The sequence below is a fragment of the Sylvia atricapilla genome, chromosome 8, assembly GCF_009819655.1.
Source record: "Sylvia atricapilla isolate bSylAtr1 chromosome 8, bSylAtr1.pri, whole genome shotgun sequence".
Taxonomy (NCBI): Eukaryota; Metazoa; Chordata; class Aves; order Passeriformes; family Sylviidae; genus Sylvia; species Sylvia atricapilla.
The window spans coordinates 29263889-29279494 of record NC_089147.1 but is presented as its reverse complement, the minus strand read 5'-3'; the positions used below and the strand labels follow the sequence as shown (position 1 = coordinate 29279494).

At 43.2% G+C, this 15606-nt stretch overlaps 1 protein-coding gene across 1 annotated transcript in view; it reads left to right on the top strand.

Annotated features, from left to right (window-relative positions):
* Positions 1-15606, top strand: part of ANK3 (ankyrin 3) — a 196558-nt gene that overhangs the window by 105997 nt on the left and 74955 nt on the right. Inside the window, 5 exon segments of the mRNA XM_066324236.1 lie at positions 8489-8587; positions 8701-8799; positions 9105-9200; positions 12272-12344; positions 12536-12598. Of these exon segments, the coding sequence (XP_066180333.1) occupies positions 8489-8587; positions 8701-8799; positions 9105-9200; positions 12272-12344; positions 12536-12598 (430 nt within the window).

Here is a 15606-nt window from a genome sequence, read left to right as displayed (position 1 = left end):
CGCAATCTGACCTGCACTCTTTTGCAGAGTAGTAGCTTTCACAACTCTGCTAGGTGTGTGCCACGAGTTAGGTGCTGTGCTTGCATCCCAGGAATGTTCAGTTGTGTCAGACTGTCCAGCATTATTATCACACTACACTGACAGCTCAGAAAGGGCTGAGCCCATCGTCATGTCTGTCTGCAGCTCAGCCGATTATAATCTGTGGCAGAGGGAAAAGTCATTGTTATCTGATTTCTCTACAGTGTAATTCCAACTGTACCAGCTGCTGATTTCAATAACATTATCCTGACCCAAACCTGAAATAGTTTTGCTAAAATCCCAGGAGCTTTTCCAGGTTTATACTTTGGCAATGTATTCTCAGCGTGTACTTAAAAGATGAATCAGTCAGGGTTCTTATCTGCCAGATCACCCAGTAGCAGATGAGATCTGCCCTTTGCACAATTTCCTCAGACAAATGTGGTTATCTTCCTAGAGAGAGTTTCTAACCTGGTTTTGGTTTCAATAGTAGGACATTGCAGAACCTGTTTCTTTAACTTGGTCAGAGCTGAATCACCTTGCAAGCCATACAACTTGTCTGAGTGTTTGCCTCTGCCCCTCTGTGCCATGCTCTTGTCTGTCCCACAAATAGCAAGCAGTTTAAGGAGACATTTATATTGACAGGTGCAGGCAGAAACACGTGTTTGCTTTGCTGGCTCTCTAGTGTCCAAACAGGATCCCATTCTGGGCTGCAGTGGCCTTTTAGCCACATTAGGGTGCTGGGAACCTCTGAAGCACTGTCACAGCTGAGAGGCAGGCAGGGCATGTCTGGTGGATCCCAGGGACAGCCTGGTGCAGCTGCAGGAGCTCTTTGCTCAGCTTTGGGCCTGGAGCAGGCAAGTGGCTCTATAGAGAGACATGGAAAAAGGGTCTTCAGTTTATCATTCAGGGGCTTCCTCAGTGTGGAGCTGAATTTCTTAATTGCATCTCTGAAAATTGACCTAGTTATTAGGTAGAATGGGAGGAAATGCAGTAATGTTTGACTGTGTGCAACATGAATCCTGTCATCAGTAACAGTCATATAATTTTAAAGAAGAGAGAACTAAATCCCTTGTTTTTCACCCTCATTCCTCAGTTATATGTGTAACTAGTGTGAATAAAGAATAGTTTCCCAGTACACTCTTGTTTCCATGGGACTGCCCCATAATTGTTAAGAAGTGGCCAGGGTCTCATAAGTCATGTTATATTTAGGCAGGACTACTTTGAGGTGGAAGAAGTCACCTGTCTGGGGAAATTCTCCATCCTGTAGGCTTCTGTAGAGAAGATCACCCACAACAGCTTGTTCTCCTGCCCACCCTACTAGTTAACCCTCCCTCCTGTAGGGCACTGTCTGCTCCTTGGGAAATGAGTGCCCACATGCCTTGCAGGATTCTGTTAGAGTGGAATGAGCTCGATGCTTATGCACTGGCATGAGCTTGGTGCTTTTCCACTGGCTTCTGCAGGGTCCCATCTGCTGGGTCTGTGCAGCAGTGAGCCCTCCAGGCTGCACAGAGCCAGCCACATGGAGCTTGTCTGCCAGATATCCGCTGGCTGCCGCCTGTGATGTAAGAAAAGTGCCAATGCAGTACTGGGAGTTTTACCAGGGAATATTTCCTAGATAAACTGATGATCACCTTGAGTTCCTTAGGAAAGAACTGAAAAACCCTGAATTTCTCCAATGTAGGGAAAATGTTATGCTATACAAACAGCCATACTTTGACCTGGTGTTCTATACAGGTGAAGGTTAGATGATTGGCTTGGAAAACAGCAGCTCTGTAGTTACAAGCTCTCCCATTTAGATGGATTAACTGTACATACTGCCTCTAAAACCACAGGGGGACAAGATAAGCAACAGCTGAGTTGGCTTTGGAGGCACTGTTGCTATGCTTGCATGTTTGCACAATCCTGTCCAGCGTGTCCAGTTTGGATTCATTCCTTTGGACATACAGCAGCAGAGATGTGGCCATCCGTGCCTTAAAAGTCAGTGAAGCAGCACAGCTCAGAGTGACATTATATTGGGGATCTCTGCTACCAGCAGTGTCACCGCTGACCTTCTGTCTTCTTCCCTCCGTTTCACACCCATCTGCTTTTCTTACCTCAGTTTTTGGGGTGTGGATGACTGTTCAGTGGTGCTTCTTTTGTTGATTTTATTTAATTTCCTTCCTTATCATATTTCTCGTTTTCCCAGGATAAGCAAGCATGGGTTATGTCACTCCACCACTGTACCTATCAATAGGGAGAGAACATTCCATATCATTTAACTTTTAATATCACTAGGTCATTGAACTCTTGAGTAGGGACCAATGAACTATCATCTTCCTCGTCTGGTACATGTTCTTTAGTCATCATTTATATATAACTTACCCTCCCTGTGAAAACATCCAGTCTGCAGTTCTGACACGTGGGAGTTCTGACCCTGCTCACACTCTGAGGGCTGCACACACTTTGGGGTGCTTTCAGGTGGTTAAAGGAGGAGATGAGGCAGAAACACATTTTGCATCTTGAAGCTGTAGCAGGGAAGAAAAAAAATCCAGTATTGCAGAAAATCACTTGTACAGGGGGTTACTCTGTATGATTAGGATCACTTCTGGCTATATAACTTATGAGCATTTTCAAAATTGCTCTCAGAAGTGAACAGTTGCATCTGTGGATCTCTCTTGGGGTGGTTTCCCTCCCAAGAAATTTTTTTCCTGGCCTTTGTAGTAGAAAAAGGCATAAAGGGAAGACTAGCTGCTGGCTATGAAGTCCATTTATTAATAGTGTTGTGGGATCCTTCTGGTTTTGCTGCATCAATTAACTAAATAGCCTCTAATCCCAGAGCTGCAGGAGTCTAAATCAATGCTGAAGCGTAAACAACATTGGTGTAGCAGGCCAGAACTAGTGCCTGAGAAGCCATAAGGCTGCTCCTACCACTTGAAAATGAGATTTTGTTATGTGGTTTAAACTCAGCCATATTAGAAAATACACTTCAGGTGGTAAAGTTTGAGCTGCTTCAAAACCCTTCACATTGAGAGAGCTTTAATAGTTGAATTTGGTGTTCACAGAAGGCATGTTAGGGTTCTGCAGCAAAGGCAGCAGCTCTTGTCTATTCTGACACTGCATTTGTTTGCCTGAATTCTAGGTATGCTACAGAGTTTTTTTGGTGCTGAAAATGTCCTATGCTGCATCATGCTAAACACAAGACATGTTCAACCCTTCACCATAATATTGGGAGTTGAAAATCAGTCTGAAGCCATGGCTGCGAGCAGATATCCCTTCTCTGGTGGTCATGCTGAGTGTGAAAAGCTGTCCTGGTACATGTGATGTTGCTTTTGTTTCAGGGCTTTTGTGCTGGTAGTTGGCACGAGTCAATATTGTTTCATGGCTCAGCAGGTCTCCACATGTCATTTTTCCACTGTTTATCCCGTTGGAGAGTGTAGTTATAGGATACAGCAGGACTGTGATGGACTGGCAAAGGAAGACTGAGAGAAAAGTGCCGGTTCAGGCAAGGATGAAGAGCAGGGTTTGGAGCTTTTATTTCAGTGCAGGTTTTTAGTCAAAGAGTAGCTACACTGCTCTCTGTGTTGGGCCTCCCCTGGGGGAATTGATGGTCTCTCAGTCCCTGGCCGATGGCTGTCTGGAAAACAAAGCCAGTATTAAATTGCCTTTTGTTTCTAAAACTGTAGTTTTGGTAGGGGATAATGGTGGCTGAGAAGTCATAGTGTTCCTTTGCAGGTTGCGCTGGGATTTTTTATTTCAGATTTATTCAGGTCTGCCTGCTTTGTTCTGACAGGAGCCCCATAGCAGCCTGAGTTCATAACAGCAATCCAGCTTTTCCATTGGAATATCTAATTTTCAGATGCAGGAAGAGATAAGAGAGAGGCAGGGAACTGCTATTGAGAAAAATCCTTTTCGTACAGAACAAACTCTCAGATACAGGTGTCTTCAGTATATCTTCATGGTGCATTATCTGTCTCTCCTTGGCTCTTTGTACGTGCTCAGTTGTTATCAACATGTTTCCATGGAAATTTCCAGCCTAATAATGTGCAATAATGAACCTTTGTGAGGTACTGCAACATGTTAGGTCCTGATTCAGCAAAGCAGGGAAGTGTCTGTGTGTGTGTGCACATAGGTTTGCCTGTTTCATTCAGTCAGGCCTTTGTGATCTTTGGATCTAAAGCAATTTCTAGCCCTATAAACAATAATACTGTAGCTTCATTGTCTGACATTTACAGCAGAAAAACAAAAACTGAGCAGCTTGAGAGTCAGCATGACTAGAAAGATGCAATGATTCAAGCTGTTAAGATTTATGGTTATTGCCAGTGGAGGATATTAAAATAATTCACTGACATGATATACAAGGCCTTTAATAATTCCCCTCAAAAGTAAAAATTGAAGGGCAAGAGAATAAGAGAGTCTTTATGTGTTCCATTAGAAATGAGAAGTTCACTATTTCTGATTTTCTTTTTTGTTGGCACTTATTCTTGGAGCTTTTGATAAACCCTTCCCAGCTGCTAACTCCCCTGTTGCTGCTCATTCTTTGAAACAGCCAGAAGGTGATGTCTGTTAGAGCTGTGTTAAACAAAAGCCTTGGTTTTCTTGGAAGTAACTTTTTCAATATTAGGCTGTCTCCTTAATCCCTTAGTGCTTTGCCAGTAATTATAACTAAGCCTGAACTGCTGTGCAGAAATCTATATAATTGCGAGCTGGTTTGGTTGTTTTGTTTTGGCTTTTGGGTTTGTTTTTTTGGGGTTTTTTTTTTTGTTTGTTTTTTTTTGGGGTTTGTTTTGTTTTGGTTTTTTTTGGGTTTTTTTTGGTTTTTGGGGGGTTGTTTGTTTGTTTTGTTGGGGTTTTTTGTTTGTTCATCTTGTTTTTTGGTTTGGTTTTGGGGTTTTTTTGTTGGGTTTTTTAGAGGGGGGTTTGTTGTTTTAGGGGTTTGTTTGTTTGTTTGTGTGTGGGGAGGTTAATCCTTAATATCTTTTGAAGGAAAATATTTTAGCCTCCCGGGCACCTTTCTATAGAGAATGAAAGCAGCATGCTCAAGTAGCCTTGAGAATGACTATTTTATTGTTAATTTAATTGTGTACTTGCAGAATCTGCCAGTTGGAGTGTTTCAAAAAAGTCAGGAGAACACCTTGGTTTACGTGGGGATCTTGGGATACCATTGCTGCGCCTTCCTGAGCTCGAAGGAGTTGAACGCAGGAATCTGAGCTCTGAGAATTAAGGATCTCCTCCAGGTTTCAGGCATTGAAAGGGCATTTTTCTAACCAGTTTTATTTTGCCCAATGCCCTGTGCTGCTGGCTGTGACCATGAAGATGTCCCTGGTGTGTGCTGGGGGGCAGCATGCCCAGCCAGCCGTGCCACACCGTGTCACATCTCTGTCACTCTGCTGTCACTGCCTGCACGCTGCCTCCCCAAACAGGACCTGACACCAGATGACCACAGGCTACAACAAACCGAAAGAAAAGCTCCCAGCACCCTCCAGGGAGCGCAGGCAGGGGACTGGTGTTTTGCCACCAGGGTGGGCAGGTGCCCACATGGCTCTTGGGGACATGTGCCTGTGGCAGGAGCTGCCTTTCAGTGCACACCCCTCCAGCTGCCACACAGGGCCAGGCCAGCAGCACCAGAGCTTCAGAGGGAGCCTTCTTCAGGTTCAGCTGAACTGTGACCCTGGAAATGTCATGGTTTCCACCGTTAATTTGGAGGAGAAAGAGGAAAAGCTTTCACTCAAGTCTCTGATTTAAGCAGCAGGCTGGTCAGGAGTGACAAAGAGCATCAAAAATTGCTCCTCCAGCCGTTTTTGAAGGTAGCACGTGTAAGTCTCTGTGTACACCTTCCTAGAAAGAAACTGTCATTGCACTGCAGTGAATATGGGGGGCTGATAGCTCCTTTCTCAGTATTCAGTGTTACAGGCTGGAGAGGAGCCTTTACAGAGCACTTCAAAGGGAAAGCTGAGATCAGCTGGTCTTGGCTCTCTGATATGCTCCAGATTTTAATGTTTTAGGGTTATTAGCAGGGGGTTCTCAGCAGGTGGTCCTTGACTTTGGATTTCATCTCTCCTGTTGGTTTTATGCTGATTTTTTTTTTGACCTTGCTGCTCATGTTGAGAGGCCTGTATTTTGAAGGGGGAGAAGGGAATTAAGATTTTGCAGGAGGAGGTCTCACAGCCTTATTTTTTTATTTTACTTTTTTTGAATGGTTTTGACAGCTTGGCCATCCTTTAATCTGAGTTTATCTTTGGCCCGTGTAGAGGCAGGGGCTGTAGAAGCTGTGTTTGAGGTACATGACTGTGAGTCATCATTGTGCTGAATAATCAAGACTCTGGACAGCCCAGGGAGCCGTGTCAGAGTCAGACTCCGGGCACTCCTAGGAACAGGAAGTTATTTGGCCAGCCCTAGACTAACAATATCTGTTAGATGAGCTCCATGTGTTCAGTTCATGAATACATTTAAGCTACTGCTCCGGTTCTTACCACTGTGGGCTATTATTCTGTGCAGGAGAAGTTCCTTGTAGTCATTTGGCATCTGATCCAATGTTCACATAAGTCAGCAGAAAGTTTCATTCTGCTGATGCCAATGGAATTTTGATTCAGTGCTGTTTCTGGCACTGATTAACTCATCCTGGTTGTCAAAGTTAGTAGTTTCTTTAGATGGCAAAGGGTATATTATTAACTGGAAACTAATGTCACACCCTAATTTAAAGTAACTGTCACAGCTACCATCTCCTAGCATGTGTTAATACAGCTGAAATTAGGTAAACTTGTGTGAAGTAGTATCAGAGGCAAAGTGACATTAAAAAAATGGTGTATCTAAACCAATGGACCCTTGAGACTTCCTTTTGGTGGAACTAGCTCACATCAGAGGTTTTATCTTTCTTCCTCCTGAGCAGCCTTGACTTGATGGTTTGAACATGTGTAGTGCTGGCTCCGGAACTCCAGGGTGACTTTAGACTTGTCACCTTGGTGCTTTTGACCAAGTTGTCTGACCTGAGCACACCTCACTGGCATGGATGTTAAAATGCAGGATGACAGGCTGCAGATTTGAACGGTGTGCTTCTGCCTTTCAGACACCTGTTTTTTATTTTCAGAGCAGGAAAGCAAAGGCATTTCTTTCACCTTTAAACACTGACAGGAGCAGCAGGTGCCTGGTCAATACAAGACCATCATCTTTCAGTCTTTCTACCCACAAGGTTGGCTTTTGGATCTACCTCCAAATCATTTACAGTTAAGAACTAGGGAAAGCCAACAGGGCAGACACCATGGTGTGAGTCTGTTACAGACCACCCAACCAGGAAGAAGAGCCAGATGAAACATTCTCTGAGAGGATGGGAGAAATCTCACAACCCATGGCCCTTGTTCTCCTGGAGGGCTTCAATTACCAGGTGTCTGCTGGAAGCACAACACAGCAGAGAGGGAACAGTTTGGGAGGTTCCTGCAGTGTGTGGAAGAGAAATTCCTGACAAAGCTGGTGAGGGAGTCAAGCAGGGAAGGCTCCTGCTGGACCTGTGTTTGTAACAAAGTGGGACTGGGAGCTGAGCTGATGGCCAGAGGCTGTCTTGGGCACAGCAATCCCAAAATGATAGTTCTTGTTTCTGGGAGAAGAAAGAAGGGGGATCAGCAGAGCTGCCACCTTCCAAAGGGAGATTTTGACCAGTTCAGGAGACTGCTGAGAGAATCCCTTGGGAGCCAGTTCTGAGGAGGAAAGGAATCCAGGAAGGCTGCATGTGCTTCAAGAAGAAAAGGTGTGGAAGCAGGACATTCCTGTGTGCCAAAAGATGAGCCAGCAGGAAACAAGACTGGCCTGGCTTGAACAGACATTTTTGGCTGGAACTCAGGAAAAAATGGAGAGTTTATGACCTTTGGAAGAAGGGGCAGGCCACACAGTAGGACTGCAAAGATGTTGTGAGGTTATGCAGGATGAGAATTAGAAGGGATGAAGTCCAGCTAGAGCTTAATCTGTCTACTGCTGTAAAAGAAAACAAAAACCATTTCTATGAATACAACAGCAAAAAAAGGAGGGCTGAGAATGTCCCTCCTTTATTGGATGTGGGGGGAACATCAGCAAAGGATGAGGAAAAGGCTGATGTACTCAATGACACTCTTTGCCTCAGCCTGTAATAGTCAGACCAGTTGTTCCCCAGGTACCCAGACCTAAGCTGGATGAGAGGGATCGGGAGCAGCAAGAAGCCTCCATAATCCCGGGGGAAATGGCCAGTGACCTGCTACACCACCTAGACACACACATGTCTGTGGGTTCAGATGGCATCCACCTGAAGGCACTGAGGGAGGTGGTGGAAGTACTCACTGAGCACTTTAATTGACTTTCATGAGAAGCATTTTTTTTTCAAGGCTGGAGGATTTTTCATATAGTCCAGAGAAGTAAAGCTTAATGGAATTTTTCCAGTTTAATGCCTGTTTCCTTTTTTTGATAATTTTTTTTAAATCAGGGCATGTGTGGGGTACTCACATTTACTAACTGCTGGTGTTCATTCTAGATGGGATACACTCCTTTGCACGTTGGCTGCCACTACGGAAACATAAAAATTGTGAACTTCCTTCTGCAGCACTCTGCAAAAGTTAACGCCAAAACGAAGGTGAGTGTCCCACTTTTCCCTGCCCTCCCTGTGGGGGCTGCAGCTGCTCTGTGAGCTGTGCCCACCACAGCCTGGGCTGGTCTCTTCCCTTTGCTCTCCCCTTGTGCCTGCAGAACGGGTACACGCCGCTGCACCAGGCGGCGCAGCAGGGGCACACGCACATCATCAACGTCCTGCTGCAGCACGGCGCCGCGCCCAACGAGCTCACTGTGGTAAGTGCTGGGCTGGGAAACCTCTCTGCTGGGGCAGGAAAATGTTCCTGGGACAGGAACAGAGCAGAGGAAGCCCGTTTCCATCACCCCCACATCCTCTGTTACCATCGTCTCTCTCAGAACGAGAGCAACAAACATCTCTTCATTTTCATCCCACTCGTATATCCTACTACCCAAATACTTATCTCCATCAGACAACGTAAACGGTTTTTTCTTTCATTTTACATTCCTCTGTAATTAACCAGCAGTTCCTACGCTTCTCCTTGCTAACGTTCAACTTCTGTTGCAAATGTTTCAATTGGTAGAATGGAAACACTGCCCTGGCCATTGCTAAGCGACTTGGCTACATTTCAGTTGTGGACACGCTGAAGGTGGTGACAGAGGAGACCATGACTACAATTGTAAGTACAGTTCAGTTTGGTAGGGAATGCAAGAATTTTTCCAAAGCCAGAGTAGGACTATCACTAAACTTTGTTCAGTTACATGACTACTGAGATTCCAGTCACCTATTTTCTTTTAGCAGTATAAAGTCGATATTAAGTGAAACATGAGCTGTCTGCTTTTAAGGTAGTAGGCACTATGAGGATGGACACAGAAAAAGCACCAACTGAGCAGTGTAAAGGACTGGTCATAACTGCAGTATTTCCCCACACATCTTGTTTAGGGAACAATTTTGCAGCTGAAAAGATGTTCTTACAAGCTTGTGTCAACAGAAGCTGCCGCCCTCCTTTGAGATTATTTCCCTCCTTTGACAGTCTGATGTTTAATGGCTTGAATTTGACCTAAGAGAACCCATTCCAGTATAAAAAAATGGTTGGAATTTACTTAAAAGCACCTCATTGTGTGGTTTCTGGCCCCTTCCATAGGATGGTGAAAGGCTGTATTCTGCAAGCAGCCACAGTCAGCCCCTGCAGCCCTAAATATCCCTGATGTGGATGTGAGCTCCCGTTTGTCTGTCGTGCCTCTCAGGAAGCATTAGCCAGGAGACACTGAAGGGACCAGCAGTGGTCAAATATTACCTGCTGTCAGAAAAATTCACAGAATCCAAAATATTTCTCAGAGGGATCTTCTGTTCACTAATGTTTTGCCAAATTGCTCTCTGAAGAAAACAGGTTTCTGAGGCGAGACACATCCATGCATTGCCACAGTAATAAAGCCCAAATTGGGTCTGGAGAATATAAATTCAGATTATTTGCTCCGAATTTGCTTTTTCCCTTTCAGCAACAATTTTTCTTTTTCTGATTAAAATGATAAAATTCACATGTATGTGTTTTTAGATGTATCGGAGAGAAAAACAGTTACCGTGTGTGTTCCATGTTTTTCATCCCCCTCTTTGTGTGATCTATCTGTGCAAGCAGGTGGTTGCAATATGATGAGCTTTGGGGATGATTTTAGTTGATGAGATGATTTTAGGCAGATTTTAGTTGTTACTGCATGCACCTTTTCTTCCTATGACTTTCCCAGTTGTGGTTTCAGTAGTTTACAGAAAATCCACCACACAAAAGATACATTTCAGAAAAATAAGATATAAAGACATATGTTAGAAAGTAATACTGATTTATTTTTTTCCTTACACATTTTTCTCTGTGTTCTCTCAGGAGCAAATTTCTCTTGAGAAAACACCCAAAACATTTTTTCCACATGGAAAAAATTGATGGAGGATATTATACAGGATAGCAGAACTTGAATGACTACCTACTATTCAATTAGGCAGCTGCAGGAAAACCACACATTTGTGCTAAAAGCTTTTGATATCACAAGGTTGTTCTTGGCTTTTAGAACCAGGAAGCTGGGGGTGTTTGTGTGGCATAAAATGATTGACCATTTATCTTCTGTAGATGAAGAATAGAGAGATGGTGGGTCAGGCTCTGCATTCTGGAGAAAATGTTAGATGCTGAAAGACCTATACAACTTCAAATGCCTACTCTCAAGAGAAGCCTAGAAATAATTTCCATTAAAATCAGAATATGCTGCATTTCAGTGTGTAATTTTGAGACCTTGGAAGTCTAGACATGAAATCTGATTTACAGTTGAGAGCCTTAAAAATTCAGTTTGGCTGCTGAGACCTATATTTTGAAGCTTGTGGCTAAACAACTCCCAAAGCTAAATTTAAAGGCATCAGGGATGAGCATAGCTAATTTTCCTATAATTTATACTCAAACAGCAATTTTGAAAAATTCCTGTAGTACCTGGAAAAATGTCCAGTGATTTTGCTGGTTTAAAAAGGTGTTACAAAGCTTACCAAGTAATTCCCACAAAATTAATTGCATGAGGCTTTTTGTAGATTTTGTTATGTTTGAGCATGGAGGAGCTCTTCTGCCTATATCAAGTGATGGCAGCAGCCTAAGAAACATGAAATGCTAAGTATTAATGAGGCCACAGAAAAACTGAAATATTTTAAAATAAGTGGAAGTGGAGAGGTTATTTTGCCCTCCTGAACTTTTTAATGATTTCCTATTTGCATATGAAGCATGAGAAGTAATGGTGGTTAAAAAGAAGTACAATCTAAAACGCCCATAAAGACGAGAGTGAGTTTTTGTTTGGGTTGGGGTTTTTTTGGTTAGTTAGTTTTTCATTTTGTTTTTGTTTTTTTGGGGGGTTCTGGTGTGAGGTTTTTTGTTTGCTTTGTTTTGTTTTTAATTCCACTGCACTCCTTGAATGGTATCTCTGCAGAAGCTCTTGTCTGCCCCAAACCTGTATTAGTGGTGGTTGTGCTGTACCCCAGCTGGAAAGTAAAAAGTGCATGTGTATGTCATTCATAGGATACAGGTATTCTAGGAACAGATTTCAGCTGCATTCAGAACTTCTTTTTTTTTTCCCTGCTTTTATTTTTCTTTATGTTGGTCTTTGAGTCTGAACCAGTACAAACATTGGGATGAAAATCATGCAACCACTTCTGAGTGTCTTTCATGCACAAAGCCCTCCAGGGGCTATCATTTAGCCTGCATGGGGTTACAATTATTCTTATTTGTGGGGAAAAACACACAATTCACCATGAGGCACCTCTGAAAAAATTTCACATAGGTTCAGCCGCTCCCCAATTGCAGAATCCTTCTGATGTCAAAGGAGAAATACTTCCCTCAGAAAGTTTGGTTTTATTAGAGATGACATACTCCTTACTCAAAATTTAGATGACTACCTAGAGTTCTTATAAAACCCCCTAAAATGAAATTCATTTCAGTATATGTGATTCTTCTTTTGATATCATCATCTAAGCTTTCTGCTCATGCTTTTTTCTGCTATAACAATATGAACATACTTTAAAAAACAAATACAATATTGCCTGTTTCTGTAGTCTTTTTAATGTATGGTTCAATGCATCTTTAAAATAGAAAGTGAATAAGTAGCTAAAAAATTAAGTCTTGTTTTTCTAACTGCAGATAAAAATCTTATCTTGCATTTAATTTCAAGAATAATTAGAATTTCAAGAAAAACTATGCCTGCACTCTAAAATTACTTTTTTCTATTTTAGACTGTTACAGAAAAGCACAAAATGAATGTACCTGAAACCATGAATGAAGTTCTTGATATGTCTGATGATGAAGGTATTAAAAACTTATTTTTTTTTTCCTTCTTTGTGTTGTAAGAAATGTCTGTTTAAAAAACCCAAGACTAACACACATTATTAGCTGGATATGGTCATTGCAGATTTGTTATTGTTGTACATTGATTTTGTTGACACATCAATAGTATGTGCCTTTTAGTTTTTAATCATTTTTTTATTTAAATCATGCAGTGCGTAAAGCCAATGCCCCCGAAATACTCAGTGATGCTGAATATTTGTCAGATGTTGAAGAAGGTATTTGTGCATTTTTGTATTGCACTGACATTTAACTTAAGCCTCTTCCTTTTATTTCATCTGTCTGAAAACTAATCCTTTCAGATAATTTTCTTATTATCCCACTAACAATAACTTCTGCTTTATAATTAAGAGAGCTTTCAAAAATTCTTTGAGCTATTGCTGATAATCCTCTAACTTTTCTTCTGAATTTTTTACGATTTTTTAATCAAATTACCTTCACTTTCCTGGAATAATAATTTTGCTGCTGCTTCTATAAAGTGAATGACTGTTTTATTGTTTTAACTGAAAAATGGAATACGGGACAAGAGGGTAAAATATCAAAACACTTTGGAAGAAATGGCTGATAGTGGAAGTCAATGGCAGAAAGAACAAAGTTCTTGGTATTTTTTAGAATAAGCCTTCAATTTTCTGGTTTTTCTGTAGTCAATCTTTCTTCATCCCTATTGATGTATTTACTTCTAATTTTCATAGCACTGAAGCAGCAAGGTGTAAAAGATATTTCATTTCTTTGTGTGCAGCTCTTGTTTAATTCATGCATTGAGGCTTTTGGTTTGTTTCCCATCTGTCACTGTGTTCCCAGCGCTGCAGTTCCAAATGGATCATGTTCTTACCATACATACATGTTTTCCAAATAGCTCTCCTAAGCCATTGTCCCGCTCAAAATGCTGCATTGTTTCAGCTGACAGGAACACTGATACATAATAGTATGAGTTAACAGGGCAGGAACTTGCTGTGTCCCACTGCACAGCGAGGTACAGACGAGAAACGCCCTGTCAGGAGCCTGGGTGCTGGAACTAAAGATGTAAATTGCAATGTATGGAGTAATTTTTAAAGCCAAATCTGTGCAGGGTTTTTCTAGTCACTAACTCGCGGTGTAACAAAGACCAAAATAAAAATTAGGAATGCAGGTAATACAGTTGATTCCTTGCATGTTGCAGACTGTGTTCTGCACCTGTGTTGTTGCCAGGGGAGCTGAGGGACTCGTTTGTACACAAACAGTCCTGCTCTGCATCCTTGTGTCTAAACTGGAGAGAGAGATTTGATGGATGGACAAGTCTGTGGCTAAGGAATTGGCTGGATAGGGCACTCAGAGTTGTGTTCAAAGACTCAACATCCAAGTGGAGATCAGTGATTTGTGCCATTCCTCAGGGACTGGTACTGGAGCTGCTGCCATTTCACATCCTTGTTGGCAATGTGGACAGTGGGATCAGTGCACCCTCAGCAGGTTTGCTGATGACACCCAGCTGGGTAGTGGCCTGGAGGGAAGGGATGTCACCCAGAGGGACCTGGACATGCTGGAGAGGTGGGACCATGTGAAACTCAGGATACTCAGCAAGGCCCAAGTGCACGGTCCTGCATCAAGACTGGGGCAATCCCAAGCATAAATACAGGCTGGGTGGAGAGTGGATTTGGAACAGCCCTGAGGAGAAGGACTTGAGGCTGTGGGTGAAAGAGAAGATCAACAGGACCTGGCAATGTGCACTTGCAGCCAGAAATATCCAACAGTGCCCTGGGCTGCATCCAAAGCACCACGGGCAGCTCTCACAAGACCTCACCTGCAGTGCTGCATCCAGCTCTGGGTTCCCAGTGTGAGAAGGACATGGAGCTGTTGGAGCAAGTCCAGAAGAAGCCACAAAGATGATCAGAGGGCTGGAGCACCTCTCCTGTGAAGCCAGGCTGAGGGCGTTGGGGTTCTTCCTTCCAGTGCCTAAATGGGACCTGTAGGAAAGTTTGAGAGGGACTTTTTACAAGGGCATGTAGTGAGTGACAGGGCAAGGGGGATGGATTTAAGCTGAAGGAGGGTAGGTTTAGATTCTATACTAGGAAGAAAATCTTCACTATGAGGGTGGTGAGGAACTGCAACAGGTTTCCCAGCAAAGATGTGGATGCTCCATCCCTGAAAGTGTTCAAGGCCAGGCTGGATGTGGCTTTGAGCAACATGGTATAGGGCAAGGTGTCCCTGCCCATGGCAGCAGAGGGGTAACAAGATGATCTTTAAGGTCCCTTACAACCCAGACCATTCTGTGATACTGTGATGACAGGGTCTTTTTCAAGCCCAGCACTGTAAGGGAGCTCACAAATCACATAGCAGGTTTTTTGCAAGGCTTGTGATGAATTACAGGCTTCGAGGTGGTAACCACTGGCCTGGGTCTCTCCCCTGACTTGCATATCTGTAAAGACAGCGCAGTGACGCCCATCCCCACAACTCCTCAGTGTCTGTGGGGTATTTATATACAGTGCATCCACTTACATCAGTCCAAACAAATCTGTTCAAGATGGTAAGGCACTCTGACAAGTCTCAGAGCCAGGGAGCTGATTTCCAAGTGGGAGAAAGGCACAAATTTAGCAAACAAATCCAAGCTCTCCCTCACTTGGCTGGTGTTCATGTCATCAGCCAAAACTCTGCAGTGAGACAGACTTGTTGAATGGCTTCTCAATGAGCCACAACCCTCAAGGTTTCTCTCGCAAGAGAAATTGAAGACTTGGAAAGTAGAGACTCAGAGCTCGGGGACAAATGTCAGGAAACCATTTCCTTGTGTTTTAATGTCTTGCTGTGCCCACTAAATAAGTATTTACATGGGAATTGTGTAATTTCTCTTCCTGCTGAGGACAGTTTGGTTTGGAGTCAAAATGGTTGAGAAGAGAGATTTTTCATTCTTTTTCCTAGACTACTCTGGCAAATCTGCCCAAATGAGGTTAAGTGTTGGGGGAATTGCTTCACCGCAGAAAAAGAAATGGTGTTTTTTTGAAGGATGTGAACATGATTTTGTGGGGAAAAGAAATGAGGGCTCACCTTCATACCCAGCAGAGAAGAGCAATTCTAATGCACACTGAGTGTGTGCTGTGCTTTTCTTTTTAAAGAGATTGCAAATCTTATAAAGGTGAAACCTGAGACTGGGGGAACTGGGTCTTTCCTCTCACCATGTCCAGCTGTGAGCTGGCTCCCCATGCAGCTGGGAGTCCCTGTGCCCGTGGCCACGGGGCTGGTGGGGAGCAGGTAACTG